At 35.9% G+C, this 17,906-nt stretch overlaps 1 protein-coding gene across 1 annotated transcript; it reads left to right on the top strand.

The window, feature by feature from the left end:
• Window positions 1-1,004: 1,004 nt before the first annotated feature.
• On the top strand, window positions 1,005-17,126 carry LOC134846491 (polyadenylate-binding protein 4-like). The gene is made up of 7 exons (XM_063863870.1): window positions 1,005-1,198; window positions 1,342-1,564; window positions 2,789-2,985; window positions 6,972-7,090; window positions 9,146-10,017; window positions 10,367-10,584; window positions 16,121-17,126. Exons 2-7 carry the CDS (start codon window positions 1,348-1,350, stop codon window positions 16,556-16,558), a joined length of 2,061 nt encoding a protein of 686 aa, XP_063719940.1. The 5' UTR covers window positions 1,005-1,198; window positions 1,342-1,347; the 3' UTR covers window positions 16,559-17,126.
• Window positions 17,127-17,906: the final 780 nt, after the last annotated feature.

Here is a 17,906-nt window from a genome sequence, read left to right as displayed (position 1 = left end):
CAATCACTTGTACCGGAGTGAACCTTGAGTGGAAAGATGGACAGCTGAAGCTGCACAATGGTTCAATTGGAAAACTTGTCTCTTGAGCTAAATACTTCCTTTTTCAAACCTACTGAGTTATACCTAATTACCAAATCAATTCCAGAGTTGCTTTACAGTTTAGTTACTCAAATCTACAGGTCGTGTCGGTATCTAAGTACCCAATTTAAATTTCATGAGTGTGTTTTATTTTGTTATGTTGAGTTAGGGAGAGTTTTTAGTTTGATCCATCTGAAACTGATCAAAGGTCCACTGTCCAACAAAAACTAACGTTATACGAAAGGTTCCGACCCTGTTTTTAACGGCGTTCGTGTGTTTTGGATACTTTGAGACCTGAGCATGGGGGCGTTCTTATTTCTAGAGTGGGGAGTTTTTTGGTAGTAGCCTTTACGCTGTAACACGGATTGTAGTCTCATGTCGCAAGTGAACCAAATTGGGGGGGGGGGGGGGGGGTTGATTTTGGTTTTTTGGATCTGTTTTGTTTCTTCTGTCAGTTTGTTTGCAGTTAGCCTATTTCGGAATTTTTTCTCCGTTTCTATCAGGACTTCATGTTTAATTGGCAGCGGAGTTTCCGTCATTTGTTGTTGACTCATGCTCTCAGTTTGAATCCTGGAGGCAAAAAAGCCTGCACCCGGATATATTTGGAGCAAAAATAGTGTTTTTATTTCAAACTATAGAAATATTTTGCACAAGCGTGTTTTCTTCACATTTAATCCATGGATTATATTTTATGAAGTGCAATTGGTGACATCGAATTTCTGAAAATCTTTTTTTTCCTGTTTAAGCAAAATGTTTGGTTTTGAAATGGCAAAACTATGACTGAAAACAAAATATGAGAATTTCGATTGTTTGTTTTATTTTTGAAAAAAGGTCAGTCTCAAAGCATTGAGTGTTTATTCGTGCGACTATAAAAATATGTCGTTTTATTGTTACGTGTCTTTATTTGATATTTGATTTGTTTTTCTCACGTGTGAAAAACCTTTCACTGCATGTGCTTTGCATCCCTAGATTCGTTTAGGGATACGGTTCACAACTTTTGTTATAAAATTCAAAAATTTTAAGGATATCCTTTTAAAAAAATTCAAAAAAATTACAAAATCCCCCCGAAAACCCAAAAAAATAGTCTATCCGTGGTTAGTCGACAACAAACAAAGAGCTGGTGAGTCAGTGTTTAACTTATCTAGTTAAGTGAAAATTGTTGTAATGTGTTTCATACTGGCGATTATAAAGCTTTCAATTAATAATGGCCGCTTCAGAGTCTTTCAAAATTATTGGGAATTCCTAAAGTTTTTTGTTATCTAGTGCGAAATGTCTAATCCTGCTGTTGGAAATCCTCCTCTCTCCTCGAGCAGTTTGCCGATTGCTTCCCTGTATGTGGGAGACCTCTCACCGGATGTCACCGAGGCAATGCTTTTCGAGAAGTTCTCTCAAATAGGACCCGTTCTGTCTATTCGCGTGTGCAGAGATGTGGTTACTAGAAGATCGCTTGGATATGCATATGTCAACTTCCAAAATCCTACTGATGGTAAGAGTTTAATTTTAAACACATCAACACTAATCAACTCCCTTTTATCATCAATTCAAAGTCTAGAAAATTCCAAGGGTTTTGAAGGTAATATGTGACGAAGGGACTCCTGACTGTAGCCTCGGTTACTATGATGCTTTTGAATCTGATTAATAAAAAAAGAGAATTGGCATGCTACACCAGTGGACAAAATCAAAGGCAAATTCAGAGGTTTTTACTCTCTAAAAGCCTATTATTAAGGACTATGTCGGACAATATTTACTTTATTTTAACAAAATTTTAACCTTGACCGACAGCAAATGATTGAACTACTGTCTGTTAAAGTCTCAATTTTTAATTTTAAGCACTTAAGTTTTTCCGCGACAGAAAAGGGCAGTTTTCATCATCCGCACTTAATTTGTTTAAATGCGTGAAGTTCTAAGAAACAGCCAAGTTTAGGAAAGTCGTCACACTGATCATAGATAGATGGTAGCTCTGGTGATTTCCTCTTGATCTATGTGAAATTTCTGCTGGAAATCAAAGTAAATAATGTCCAAAAGGACATTGGAAACAGGAATTTTAGAGAGTAGAAACCTGACATTGCGCTTAATTTTGTCCTCTAAAGTAGACCTACTGCATTGATCCAATTTTCTCTATTTAGGTGACCTTAAAGCTATTAGACCTTCAAAAAAAAATTGTCGTTTTTGGCATCCTTGATTGAAGTGAAACCTTTCGGTACTACTATGATAGAGTGGTCCCTTGAAAGTAACCAGGTCCCATGAGAGAAAGACGCCTAGAGCTCTCAAATCGTTTAATAACTATGATTACATCTCTCAGAAAGATGTCGCAGTATATTTTCAAACAAATTTCATGTTTTGTTACCTCTTAAAACCTCCCCCTCCATTTTAAGGTTGAAAATTAAAAAAAAACCGCCAATGGTGGGTTTTGATGACAAATAAGTCAACCCAATTATATGGTTGTTAAACCGTAAAATAAAGTAAAGCGAGCAAATTTCATAAACAATAGTGATTACAATTTTCAATCTGAAAAAATTCTGGCTGAACATATTTTGCAAGATTTTTGAAATGAATAATTTATACACAAATTAGTTTTGAAAATTATAACATGCGAAATGCATGCGGGACCTGTCTATCATAGTTGCTTTTTCGAGGGACCACTCTATCATAGTAGTACCAACCTTTCAAACATAGTTTTTATTTTACCTCAATGGTTCATTTGTTTTAGCGGAGAAAGCCATCGATCAGTTGAATTTCGAGCCTATTAAAGGCGATAAACCCATGCGTATAATGTGGACGCAAAGGGATCCTAGTCTCAGGAAATCAGGTGTCGGAAACATTTTCATCAAGAACTTGGACAAAAGCATCGACAATAAGGCTCTTTGCGATACATTCGGAGCCTTTGGAAAAATTTTGTCTTGCAAGGTAAAAATAATTGAGATCCACAGGGAGTTTCTGCACACCAGAGAAACAAAATAAGGCTCCCCCCCCCCATAACCTCCCCCCATAAGGGGGAGGGGAGGAAAAAGAGCCCAAGACAGACTTGTTTCCTAATAGTAGTTTTTCCAAAGACAATGGGAACAGAGCTATTGAAATTGAAGAGATATTGACTTTTTCCTTTTCCCCCACCTCACTCAAACATGAAGTTAGTGGTCTAGCGAGTGGTTTAAGGTTAATTATATGAAGACCAAATATGTTTGTGATGGCCTAATCAGTCTGCATGTCGAGTTTCACGACAATCGGACATAGTGAACAAAAGATTCAAATATCAAAATTTGCAGGTTGGGGGGAAACGGAAAAAGAGCCGAGATATTTAATTGAAATAAATGATCTAAAATCTTAAAAATGTTTCAACTAAATGTTTCCTTCTTTCACAATTGTAGTTTTTCAAAGTTCAATAGCATTTTTTTAATTGTCTATGTGTGTTGCTCAGCTTAGACTCAGCAGTGGAATAAAATAGATCATTTTGAATTTAAGTGGTTTTGATTCATTAGCATAAAAGTTGAGAAATTTTAAAATCGAATCAGCTCTTATCAAGTCTGCTTTTGAGTTTTACGGATTTCGATTTACTAAAGTTGATTTGAAGGGTTTTTGGCTGTTCTAAACTGCAATAAAACGAGTCAGCGTGAAAAAGTGAACAGATGTTTTCAAAATTTCCATGCGATCCATGAGTTTATAGGGGATAGTTTATAGGGGAGTAGGGTAGGCTAAGTAGTACAGTAGTTCACAAAATTCAAACGCAAATTCAGATTTTAACTCTTCAAAATGACTAATGTGTTTTTAGGTTTTGTTTGAAGATAAGATTGTATTTGGTATCCATGGGTTCCGGGAGTTTAGTTCCCGGAATCAACTGCACAATTCCCGGATCCCCCAAATCGCTTTAGGGAGCATCATGTTTAGAGAAAAAATCAATTAACTATAATCACACGTAAAACAACTAAGAAAAATGAAAATCAAATTTGGGGAAGTGCGAAAGAGTCATTTCTCTAAATATGATGGGAAAAGACGCGATTAAGATAACTTCGAAGAGAAAATTTCATCACCTAAATAGCAGATTGTAGCCCAACAAAACAAAAATTGCATGAAAAGTTAAAAGAAATTACGTTTTCCGAGTTTATATGAAATGCAGATTCTAAACTGAATTTTTTCAGAAATAATACATAATTGGTGAGGACATTCTAAGGTAGGTTTTTCAGTGGACAGGTTGTACGGTTGATAAAGGAGAGTTTGCCACTCAATGGAAGGAATCAGTTTTTGTCCAAGTAATCAAAAAAGGTGATAAATCAAAAATAGAACATTACCGACCAATTTCCTTACTGAATGCAACATCGGAAGTCTTGGAGATGCTCATGTACATCTACGAACTTTTTGAACCCTTCCTTTCTTCAACGTCGTTTTATTGTCTAGCTATCTATCCAACAGGAAACAGCGTGTAAAGGTCAATGTTAGTCTCCATATTTTTACAAGTCACCAGCGGAGTGCCACAGGGATCTTTACTACGACCTCTTTTGTTCGGTATTTACGTAAATGATCTACCGTCTCTGGTGCTACTTGTAAACTATTTGCGGATATTCTGAAGGCTTGTAATAGTGAAAGACAGTCTTCTGTGCGCTCTGGATACGCTATCGAAAAGGTGCAAAGACAATTCAATAAGCGTAAATATTAAAAATGCGGATTTTTAAGGTAACGACAACAGAGTTCTGCTTTGACCCACACGTGTTTGAACAGAAAAGCTTTGGAAAAAAGATCTAGACAGAACTTTCAGATAATCTAAATTGGGATGTACATATTAAACACGAGGTGTTAAAAGGCGTATGCCTCATTGCACATGGCGAGACTAACATTTCTCTACTTACCTACCAATATACCAAACTACACTTACTTGGAGGAATTTTGATACCAATCTTACTATATAAATTGCCGGTGTGGTATCCGAGTAAAGGTGCATTTCGTTCTATTGAGCTAATTCAAAAACGCGTTACAACAAGGATATACCCAAACACCGAGTGCAAAGACCGTCTCATGCACCTGAGAATACTTCCTTTATCGCTCTACAGAGATGCATGATATTCTTCTATTTAGTGAAATAGAACGAAAGTATAACGTTTCAAGGAAAGTATAACGTTCCATGGAGTGCATATGGTGACATCAACAAAATCTCAAACAAACCAGAGCAGTATTTGAACAAAAAGAATCGTTCGTACTACAAAAAGTTCGACTGTCATCCAGCAAATAAAATTTTTAGCACCGATTTTTTTTTACACAAACAAACTGGCAGTCAAGTGAAAATTTGTGGAGAAAGCGGCAAGAAAGAATTATCCGAATTTTACAAGAACTACTTCAAATCTTGTTTCAACTAGTTCAACATACAAAGTTGGAACTTATTGGAGATATAACGAAACAGACTAGAAAACTTCTGTTTGCCTTTTAAGACCTTCCATTAAATGGAGAAACCCATTATCATCATTTATATTATTATTATGGGTCTGAAATTTCAGCAAGATATGCTCTGCAGTTCGTGGGTTAACTTTCCTTAAATTTGCTGTCTTACAAATTCACTTCGTTCCATAAATATACTGCATGCAGCGAAAACAGTTTAACTTGCCTTAAAGATTTTTTCTATCTGAAATCATGTAAATACTTTTTACTAAATGTTTCCTACTTTCTCAATTGTAGTTTTTACAATTTCAATAGCTCCTTTCTAATTGTCTATGTGCTTTGCACTGATTAGAGTCAGCAGTGGAATACAGCATAATCCTTTTGAATTTAGTTGGTTTTGATAAGCAAAAAAAGTTGATAAAAGTTTTTTGGTGTTCCAAACTGCATTAAAACGTGTCAGCGTGAAAAAGTGAACTCAACGTTTCCATGCGAATTGCAAATGAACAATTTCAAATATTAATTTACAGTTAAAAGTGGATACAAATTTGGAACAGGGTAGACTAATTAGTACAGTAATTATGCAAAGTACAGTAGTTGACAAAATGCAAACTCAAATTCAGATTTCAACTTCTTCAATGACATTCTATTTGATGAATTTTTTCTTTTTTTTTTGAAGAAAGATAGTATTTCGTTTTAATGAGTTGAACGAGTTTATTCCGGGAGTCAACTGTACAATTCCCTGACCCCGCAATCGATTTAGCGACTATCAGATTTAGAGAAAAAAATCAATTAGGTGATAAATCTAGTTGTTTCTCTGGCTCTTTTCTACTTTCTTCACCTTAAATTTCAGTTTGGAAAACCTACTTAAACTGTGTCGTAATGTAATGAATTTTCGCATGGTGAACAACTCAACTATTTTGAACAGTTTTGTTCTTCATACTTTGCATCGTATTATCACACTCTTAGCCATAATCACACGTTAAACAACAAAGAAAAATGAAATGCGTGGGAAGTGGTAAAGAGACTTATCTCAAAATATGATGGGGAAAGACGTGCGATAAGATGACTTCGAATCGAAACATAATTCGATAAATAAATCTTTTAATTTGTTAATCTGATTTTACTAATTTGTAGCCCAGCAAAACAAATTGAATGAAAAGTTTCTAAATAATTACATTTTCCGAGTTAATATGAAATGCAGATTCTAAACGGAATTTATTATCAGAAGTAATACATAATTTGGGAGGACATTCTACGGTAGGTCACTTAGGGCCAAGATTGTACGGTTGATCCATTTCGGGTCAATAATTTGGGAGGACATTCTACGGTAGGTCACTTAAGGGCAAGATTGTACGGTTGATTCATTTCGGGTCAAAAAATGTACTCTCAAAAATATGATTTAATTTACACATTTCCCAATGACTTCTGTTGTTTGTTTCTTTTTGTTTTTACTCTTGCGAGAGCAAGTGTCTTGAATTAATTAGCTAACAATTGTTGTGCGAAATAGATGTTGCAATCTCTATTACCTGTAGATTGCCCTGGACGACAAAGGCAAATCGTTGGGATATGGGTTTGTGCACTACGAGAAGCAAGAGTCTGCAGATGCTTCAATTGGACAATTGAATGGCAAACTGCTGAATGACAAACAAGTGTGAGTTCAGTTTCCTAAAAGTTTCTGAGATTGAACCAATATCCAAACATAAGGTATTTTAATTTACCCTTGCGGTTAGCAAGAATGCTGCCACCGGGTACCATATTTTCTCAAAACTCTTGGAAGAATCTTCAGCTTACTTAATTAAGTGTCATTGAGCTTAGTAGTGAAAACACTTATATAGGTCGTGATGATTTTTTTCGTTTTATCGGGAAAAAGTAATTTGATTGAACTTAGTTTGATTTTCGAATTAACTATGTAATGTATGCACTTTTTGAGTTCAATTCAAACTCAGTTGTTGAAATAAAGAAAATTTACGCTCTCCAATAACAAAAACGGAGAACACTAATTAGTAAACCTTTCAGGGGATTTTATATTTTAGGTCCCTGCGGAATAACAAATTGCTCTCTGATCCAGTTTTATTAATTGGGCTAGTTTTATAACAAAAAATATGAAATAATGAAATATATTTTAAATTTAGAGAGCTTCAAAATGATACATTTTGAAGTGTAAACGGACGAAATTGAGCGGAATGAGTTATGAGCGTAATTGAGGTATGAGCGTAAGGAAGACTCTTATATAGGTCTTGCTGAATTTTTTGTTCTTTTTTCAGGAAAAATATTAAATTTGTTCACGCTCAATTTTGATTTTCGCGGTTTGACTTATGATATTTTTCTAAGTTCAGTGCATTGACATTATTAGAAGGAAGACAAACGTCAATATCGAACAGCAAAAGTGTAAAGGTCACGAAATTTGTGATCGACTTTTAATTTCGAAATTGGAAATTAATTAGCAGATTTCCCAGCGAATTAAAAGTTTTGACTACCGATCCAGTTTTCTCAAATTGGGTTAATTTTTACAAAAAAGAGTCCATCATAAATTGTTCTACAAGCTCAATGGGCTTTAAGGGCATCTACGAAACTCAAAAAAGTTTTTGAAAAAACAGGTCAGTTTTTTTTTCAGTTTCTTTGGGTTCATTGCTCTTTTCCAACTCAGTTGGCTATGTTTTTCTCTTAAATTGATAATTTTTTTCAGGAAAATCATAAAATTGTTTACGCTCAATTGTCATTTTAGTGGATTGATTTATGATCACTTGTGAGATCAGCTTAGTGTATTATAACGAACCTTCTTTTTTTAATAACCTAACACGCAAAAAAATTTGTTCGCTTATGTGGAAATTTCACTGTAGCAGTAGAAGTTGCATAGCATCTGTTTAAGAGTAATGAACGTAGTGAAGACTCTCATATAGGTTTTGTTGATTTTTTTTTCTCAGGAAAAAGTCGATAAATATTGATGCACTAAGTTATAATGCACTTTTTGAGTTCAATTGAAATTTACCTGCTGAAAGTGACGTAAATAGCACTCTCTAGATACGAACGTGGGAATGTAAATCTCTACCTAACCGGTTCGAATAGCAGACGTAGCCGATTTTTTTAAAAACTAATTTGAGGATTATTTCTAATTTTTATTGCACTTTATAGAGCTGCTTTTCGTGTTCTCACAAAAGCTTCGCCTCTGTAAAAATTTTGATCCAATGTTCTCAAACTTGGTTAATTTTACCAAAAAAGCAACAATCTTAAATTGCTTGGGGCTTTCAAGGTACTCTCATGTGTTGCGAATCTTGTCTCCAAATTTGACGGCTCAAATCCTTGTAGTATTCGAAAAATGACGTTTTTCATAATTTTTCAAAACTTAGAAAATTCCCAGCCCTTTGTTTGGGTATTGTGAAGGTACCCTCAGGAGTTGCAAATCGTGCGTCCAAATGTGACTGCTCAAATGATGTTAGTTTACGAGATGTGACGTTTTTTAAGACTTAGGTTTTGGAAAACTTAGGTTCAAAAAAAAGTGAAATTTGTAGCTCGCAACCGTTTCGTGGAGTGGTCTCAAGTTATTCTCAGTGATGCATACCAGTTGTTCATAAAACTGCCAATCTAAGTTATACAAAGAGCTTTAAGGTCATTTTTTTTCCTAGCGTTCATTACTCATTTATGTCAGTTAGCTTAGTTAATTAAATTGCAGAAGTTGCTATTTGGTCAGCAAGAGGTCTTATTTTAGGTTCGTAGGGCCATTTATTCCTAAAAAAGAGCGGGACAGAGCGACGGAGGGCAAAAGGAAGTTCACGAACTTGTACATCAAGCATATTCGTGATGATGTCTCAGACGATCAGTTGAAGGAACTTTTTTCAAAGTTCGGAAGTATTTCAAGTGTCTATCTCCAAAAGGACATGGATGGGCGAAGTAAAAAATTTGGATTTGTGAGTTTCGAAGATCCTGAATCCGCAAATGCTGCTATGACTGAAATGCAAGGGAAGGATGATATCCCCGAAGTACAAGAGGGCAAAAAACTATACATCGCACCCGCTAAGAAGAAGGCTGAAAGACAGCAAGAACTGCGAGAGAAGTTTGAGCGCATCAAGCAAGAGAGGGCAAACCGGTACCAGGGCGTGAACCTGTATATCAAAAACCTGGAGGACGATATTGACGATGCTGATTTGCGCAAAGCGTTCGAACAGTTTGGAACTGTAACATCAGCAAAAGTAATGATGACTGAGAACGAAATTTCACGAGGTTTCGGATTTGTCTGCTTTAGTTCTCCCGAGGAAGCTACTAAAGCTGTGACTGAAATGAATGGTCGTATTCTCAAGTCGAAGCCCCTCTATGTTGCTCTGGCTCAACGTAGAGATGAGAGACAAGCGCAGTTGAATCAAATGTACAACCAAAGGCAAATGCCAGGTCTGCGCGTTGGGCCTGCTGCTCATCAAATACCAGTGTTCCCCCAGGGTGGTGCCGCCCAAAATGCATACTTCATGGCAGCTGGCCCAGCTGGAATGGCAGCCCCACGAGGAAATTTTTTCCCCGCAATGGCTGCATCTGGTGTCCGAGGGCCGTCGCCAAGGTGGCCTGCTTCGGCCGCTGCTATGCGACCAGGTAATATCAGTGTTATCAATATTCTGACTTGTTTTTGGATGGTTATATCAAAAGGGTTCATTATCGAGTGAAAGGCTCAATAATGAGTGAAAAGTCCCAACCTTTGATTTTTATCAGTAATTTTTGTTCACATTGTCTGGTTCGCACGTTTCCAATTTGACCTATTTCCTCCGTAAGATTTATGTTGATTTATGGCAATTCGAAATTAACATTGAAACTAATTAAATTAGTGTAAGTTATCCTTGATTTAGTGTCAATTTTCCTATGTTCTTCGCAACAAATGTATTATTTTCGATGACTATATAAAACTGGATAATGTTTTCTTATGGTGGTGTGTTTCTAATTTTAGGCCCACAGCCAGGGGTTGGAGGAATGGGAATTCCTGGGCAAGGTATGTACAGAGGAAACCCGCCTAGGGCTAGTGTGCAGCAGCCGAATATGCCACGTGGACAGCCCAATCCATCGCTACAACAAAATGCATCTAGGATGCCTATGTCGTCAATGATGAGACTTCCTGCTGCTCAACAAGCTATTGCAGCTCAAATGGCTGCCGCTCAAGCTCAGCAGGTGAGAAAGCTGAATTATTGGAAAAACTTAGGAGGGTAAAAGAAAAACGATTCATTTGTACTTAAAAAAGGTCAATACGGAATTTTCGCTTTTGATTCATTCAAATGGAAGGCAAGGAGACTTATAGACTTATACACGGTTACTAGGAGACAGTCTAGGCAAAAAATTATCGAAAATCTACTTGCATAACCCTAGTATGAACAGTCGTATATAATTTTACCTCTTTTCCTACCCACTTCACCTCACCTTCTTGAGTTATTAAGAGTTGATGAACTTAGTGAAGACTCCTATAGAGGCCGTGATCATGTTTTCTGGCAAAGTCTTAAAATTTGTTAAGACTCAAATTTGATTTTTTCAAGGTTTGTTTTCTGAATTTTATAGTTCAACTCCTTATTTACACTAGCAAGCGTAATGAATAGTAATGAAATTTAACCCGCTTAAATGTTCCGTTAATTATTATCACGATCTGTAGCATTGGAAATTTCATAGCATCTTCTGTTCTATTTGTGGCTCATGCTTGAAAATTGTTGAGCGTCCGTGGTTGGTGCGTGAAACGCATAATCTCCAGGTCGCAGGGTTGAATCCGAGACGTAGCCGAATTTTCACTAAATGTGAACGATTTCTAGTTTCGAAAGTGGAAATATTGTTGAGATCTCCCAGCGGAATAAAAATTGCCTATTGATCCAGTTTTCTCAAGTTGGGTTCATGTTATCAAGAAAGCGCCAATCATAAAAATTGTTCAAGAAATTCGAAGAGCTTAAAGGGCATCGATTTTTTTTCTTTGAAATCCGAAAGGTGAGATTTTATGTTTCTTGCGTTCATTACTCTTTTCCAATCTTCGATTGGCTATGTTTTTTGTTTCTCATCTTATTTACTTGAGTAAGAGTCGAACTTAAATCATTTTCTTATATAGGTCGTGATATATCTAATAACAAAAGAAGTAGTTTCATACTTATGAGTGCACAATTTATTGTCTTTAGGTTTATATGCATTTTTGAGCTCAATTCAGGCTCATTTGCTAGGAGCTAGGCAAAATACACTCTGCAATTATGAAAGCTGAATTGGCGCAAAAAATTGGGCTCTTTTCCAGTTCTCCCCTTACAAATTCAATTTTGAAAAGCTTTTTTAACGTAATGCAATGAAATTTAGCGGGGTGAATAAATCGACAACTGTGAACAGATTTGTTTTTCATACTTTACAGTGTAAAATTTCGCAGTTAGCCGTAATAACACGTAAAGCAAACATAAAACTCGGTATTTTAAAAAGGGGGAACTGGAAAAGAGCCAAAAATTGTTGATGACTTAGTTGCGAAAGTGGAATTCAGTTTAAAGATGTCCCAGCGCAATAGTAATTTTTCTTAATTAACCAGTTTTCTCAAATTGGGTTATAAAGTTCCAATTTTAAATTGCTCTTGAAATTCACAGAGCTTGAAGGCAATTTATTTTTTGTTTGAATTTTGAAAGTTAAACAAATGATTTTGTGACAGCATTCATTATGTGTTTTCCAACTATCTGTTGGCTATGGTTTGGTATTCTGCATTTTAAATGTTAATTGAATATTGCTTGATGATACGATGTAAAGTATGAAGAAAAAAATTAATAACAATAGTTAGTATGTTCCTTTTTGATTAAAACAGGTATTAAGAAATTGTTAAGGATTGGGTTTTTTATCTAATTTTTGAAAAACCAATGAAAAGTCGGCCCACTCTCTTTTGTGCCTGCTCAATTCTTTAGTCTCTCTTTTTTACTTAACCCCACTTTCGACAGCCTCCAAAAAGCGTGTGGGGGAATTTCTGACCCAAGTCATTGGTTTTTTTAATACGTTTTCCCAAAAACTACCTTCCCAAATCAGATTATGGGCTCAACGAATAAGCGGCTACGCCCAATTTTTTTACACAAAGTTATGGTCCTCTGAAAAGTCAAATTTTTGATTTTTGACCTTTTATCAAAAACTACTTAACCAAATTTGAGATTTTAATTTCAGTCGAAAGGACGGGCTGTGAGAAGCTCCCCTGCATAAGCGGTTACGCCCGAGTTTTTTTAACAAAAAAACGATCCTCGTAAAAGTCGGTTTTTTGACCTTTTTTTAAACAGATTTTTCTCAAACTACCCTCCTAAATTTGGGATTTTGGGTTCAACGGATAGAAATAGTTGTGAAAACTACCCTCCAATAGCGGTGAAGCCCAAGTTCTTCAAATTTAACCCGCTTAAATATTCCGTTAATTATTATCACGATCTGTAGCATTGGAAATTTCATAGCATCTTCTGTTTTATTTGTGGCTGATGCTTGAAAATTGTCGAGCGTCCGTGGTTGGTGCGTGAAACCCATAATCTCCAGGTCGCAGGGTTGAATCCGAGACGTAGCCGAATTTTCACTAAATGTGAACGATTTCTAGTTTCGAAAGTGGAAATATTGTTAAGATCTCCCAGCGGAATAAAAACTTGCCTATTGATCCAGTTTTCTCAAGTTGGGTTCATGTTATCAAGAAAGCGCCAATCATAAAAATTGTTCAAGAAATTCGAAGAGCTTAAAGGGCATCGATTTTTTTTCTTTGAAATTCGAAAGGTGAGATTTTATGTTTTTTGCGTTCGTTACTCTTTTTTAATCTTCGATTGGCTACGTTTTTTGTTTCTCATCTTATTTACTTGAGTAAGAGTCGAACGTAATTCATTTTCTTATATAGGTCGTGATATATCTAATAACAAAAGAAGTAGTTTCAAACTTATGAGTGCACAATTTATTGTCTTTAGGTTTATAGGCATTTTTTGAGCTCAATTCAGGTTCATTTGCTAGGCGCTAGGTAAAATACACTATGCAATTATGAAAGCTGAATTGGCGCAAAAAATTGGGCTCTTTTCCAGTTCTACCCTTACAAATGCAATTTTGAAAAGCTTTTTTAACGTAATGCAATGAAATTTAGCGTGGTGAACAAATCGACAACTGTGAACAGATTTTGTTTTTCATACTTTACAGTGTAAAATTTCGCAGTTAGCCGTAAAAACACGTAAAGCAAAAATAAAACTCGGTATTTTAAAAAGGGGGAACCGGAAAAGAGCCAAAAATTGTTGATGACTTAGTTGCGAAAGTGGAATTCAGTTTTAAGATGTCCCAGCGCAATAGTAATTTTTCCTAAATAACCAGTTTTCTCAAATTGGGTTATAAAGTTCCAATTATAAATTGCTCTTGAAATTCAAAGAGCTTTGAAGGCAATATATTTTTTGTTTGAATTTTGAAAGTTAAACAAATGATTTTTTGTGACAGCATTCATTGGGTGTTTTCTAACTATCTGTTGACTATGGTTTGGTATTCTGCATTTTAAATGTTAATTGAATATTGCTTGATGATACGATATAAAATATGAAGAAAAAAATTGTTCACAATAGTAAGTTTGTTCCTTTTTGATTAAAACAGGTATTAAGAAAATGTTAAGGATTGGGTTTTTTATCTAATTTTGAAAAGTCGGCCCACTCTCTTTTGTGCCTGCTCAATTCTCTAGTCTCTCTTTTTACTTAACCCCACTTTCTACAGCCTTCGAAAAAGCGTGTGGGGGAATTTCTGACCCAAGTCTTTGTTTTTTTAATACGTTTTCCCAAAAACTACCCTCCCAAATGAGATTATGGGCTCAACGAATAAGCGGCTACGCCCAATTTTTTTACACAAAAAGTTATGGTTCTCTGAAAAGTCAAATTTTTGATTTTTGACCGTTTATCAAAAACTACTTAACCAATTTTGAGATTTTAATTTCAGTCGAAAGGACGGGCTGTGAGAAGCTCCCCTGCATAAGCGGTTACGCCCGAGTTTTTTTTTAAACAAAAAACGATCCTCGTAAAAGTCGGTTTTTTGACCTTTTTAAACAGGTTTTTCTCAAACTACCCTCCTAAATCTGGGATTGTGGGTTCAACGGATCGAAATAGTTGTGAAAACTCCCCTCCAATAGCGGTGAAGCCCAAGTTTTTTTCTGCACAACAAGTCATGGCCTTCAGAAAATTAAGAAGTTTCGATTTTATGACCTTTTTTTGAAACTTCAAGACTTCTCGAAAACTACCCTTCCAAATCTGAGTTTTCAGTATCGTTGTGTAGAACGGGTTGTGGGAAGCTCCCCTGTTTAAGCGGTTACGCCCAAAAATTTAAAAGTTATGACCCTCGGAAAAGTCAATGTTTTGAATTCTTGTCTGTTTTCTTAGTTTTTTGGCTTCTCGAAAACAGCTCAATCTGATATCAAGTGTTTAATCAAGGTAACAGGCTGTGAGAAGCCTCTGTGCGTAAGATGCTACGCCTTAAAAATTGAACAAAAAATTTGTTTGAGAAAATTCCAAAATCAACAGTTTTTTCTCATTTTTAAAAGAACAACTAAGGTTTTGAGAGAAGCGCAATTCTTAACTTTTTGAAATTACCTTCTTCATCTCGCATCAGTACAACAAATTCAAAAATTATCAAACAGGTATCTCCAGTTCACTATGCATAATTTCGTTACATTATGACAACGTTGAAATTTAAATGTGGGGGAAGTGGAAAAGAGCCAGTTTGCTCTAATGACGAGAAATAAAGAGTGCACGTGGTTGACTTTTGCCTCCCCCTTGATATCGCATCGAAAATCGAAACTATGAACAAACAATTTTAGTGTTAAGTGGTTCTATAAGGTATTGTATGAAGGTATAAAATGTTTGTTAAGCTTAATTAGTCTGCATGACAATTTTAATTTTCCATAATAATCGGACAATGTAAATAAAGTATTTCGATTAAAGCTTTGCAGATGGTGAAAGAGCCACTATTGGTTTCGAAAATAGATTTTAGTATTTTGCTTTTCCAAGGAAATAAAAGGTTCTTTTTGATCCATTTTTCCCAGTTATCATGAAATTGTTTTGTTTTCATCTAATTTTTCAAGAAAGCTTCGAGAATAAAATATTCAAAGATCCTTGAAAAAAAATTTCGAAAGTAAGTGATTTTTTGCTGGCTCCTTGGGTTCATTGACACTTTCAATTATCTCATAGTATGTTCTCTAATTGTGCTAGCTTTTTTGTCAAATCAAGAATATCAGAACGATCTTTAAGCCGATTTTACGGGCTGTTTTTTAAGAAGCGATGGCCGTAGTTCAGACTTATATAGGTAGTGATGAATTTTTTTCAGGAGAAGACAAATATTTTGTTCAATTTTAGGACTTCGTGGTTTTTTGAATTGTTTTAGGAAAAAGTTCGAAGTTTGACTTGATTTCTAAGACCGCGAAATGTGAGTGATTCTAGTTTCGAAAGTGGAATTTAATTTTCAGATATTCTAGCGAATCGAAAAGCTTACTCCTTGATCCAGTCTTCTCAAATTAGGTTTATTTAATAAAAAAAAATGTCATTCATGAGTTTTCCAGAAATTCAGAGAGCTTTAAGGCTAGTTTTTCTCTTGGAAATTCAATTTTTCAATCTGAATCTTTTCCATTTGAATATTTTCCAACTGCCTGTTGGCTGTGATCTTTGGTTATCCTTGAGTTGATTAACGCTTCCATTTTTCTTTTTTTTTGCCATCTGTTACGAGTTTAATGTTTTAGGCGGCGATGCAACCTCAACCACAGAGGCACATGAAATACGGTGGAGCCACTGGAGTAAATTTGAGGAATCCAGGTGTGCAACCTCAGGCGGGAGCACCCAATTCCTCTGCAGGGATGATGCAAAATGGCAAAGGGGGAGGAAAGAAGCTGGCAATTGATTCTCAACAGTTGGCAGGTTGCACTCCGCAGCAGCAAAAGCAAACACTTGGTGAGTATCTCTACCCGATCATCGCGGAAATGCAGGGTGTGGATCTTGCAGGTCGAATAACTGGCATGTTGCTTGAGTTGGATAACTCTGACTTGATGGACATGCTGGGGGCACATGACGAAGGAGGAGAAGAGTTAAAGAAAAAGGTGGACGAGGCTGTTGCTGTCATCAAAGCACATGCCGCACGTGAAGCAGTCACTTCTGTGACTCGCCAAGCCATGGAGACCTAAAAATCAGTCAAGCTATGGCAAGGAACACGAATCAGCGCAGCAAAAACAAGTAGATCATTCATTCATCACCAAAAATTTCGATTACTCTGGAACTCGGACTATCTTGACAGCTCCTTTGTGTCGTGTACAGCCACAATAAAAAAAACAAAATTCAGTTCTCTAAATGCTCGAACACGAAGACTTGCTGGCTACCTTATAATAACAGACTCTAAAGAAAAGACAAGGACTTGCTCATTTTTGTTTTCCTATATCCAGATATCGATTCTGATAGTGCAAATTCAAAATTACTTATGTGAGATATAAATAAGCTGCAATAGTCAGAATCGATGAAACTTTTGACTTATTCTCTAATGTTAATGCTTGGGATCTGCCTCTTATATGAGTGCTCCTTTCGCTTTGTGTTAAAAGTCTTTTCGAGAGCCATCGTTGTTTATGTAGCTAAAAGCTTGTCTTTGGATTGGATATTAAAAACCAAGGATCCTTAAAAAAAGCTGTTCAATCGTTTGAGTTGCTTTAAAGTATCTTAATCACGTTCGACGCTTGTTCAAAAAAAAAGTATATACTCTTGTTTTCAGCTGATAAAGAGTTGAGTTGAGACAAAAGTAGGACTGGTCTGGGGCCGATCGTTTAGCAGACCAATCATAGCATAAAAAGTGAAAATTGAGTCTTTTAGCAGACCAGCGTAATGAAGTGATGCATGATTGATTGACAGACTCAAAGAGACGCTCAGTCTTGGGTCAAGCTTCTCCAAGACAATTATCTCACAATTTGTCAACAATACTATGAAATTCGAAAGCACAGCAGTCTAAATTAACGGCAAAACGAAGATTTACGCGCACAATAACACTCGTGCCGAATTGAAGCGCAGTGGAGCAAGCGGTCGCTAATCGCCAATGTCGCATTTGAAGTTAGCTTTGTGACTCTATAATTGTTCTGAGTCTGCTAAAAGATTGGTCTGCTGAAAAAGCGGTCTGCTAAAATCCCTAGCACTGACTAGTCCAAAGTAGCAAAACGTCTAAATAGGAAGAGACCTATGAATTTGGACAGTTGGTCCTGAAAGTATCGAGAAATGAATTTGTTAAGCTAATTCAAGTGTTGACAATATTGGTGATCCGGAGCGATTTAAGTATTTAAAAGCTGAAGAATTTAAGGTTTATTAAGACTAATGAACGTAGTAAAGACTCTTTTATAGGTGTTGCTGATTTTTTTGTTTTTCAGGAGAAGTCTGTAATAACCACACATGTGCATTCATAGATATTGATGCATTTATGAATACATTTAGATATCTATATCTATGCATTTTTTGAGTTCAATTGAAATTAATCTGCTTAAAGTGACGTAAATAGCA

Source organism: Symsagittifera roscoffensis, chromosome 1, assembly GCF_963678635.1.
Source record: "Symsagittifera roscoffensis chromosome 1, txSymRosc1.1, whole genome shotgun sequence".
In the NCBI taxonomy this organism is placed as follows: Eukaryota; Metazoa; Xenacoelomorpha; order Acoela; family Convolutidae; genus Symsagittifera; species Symsagittifera roscoffensis.
Note: the sequence above shows the minus strand (reverse complement) of the source record. Positions and strands in the feature narration are given on the sequence as shown.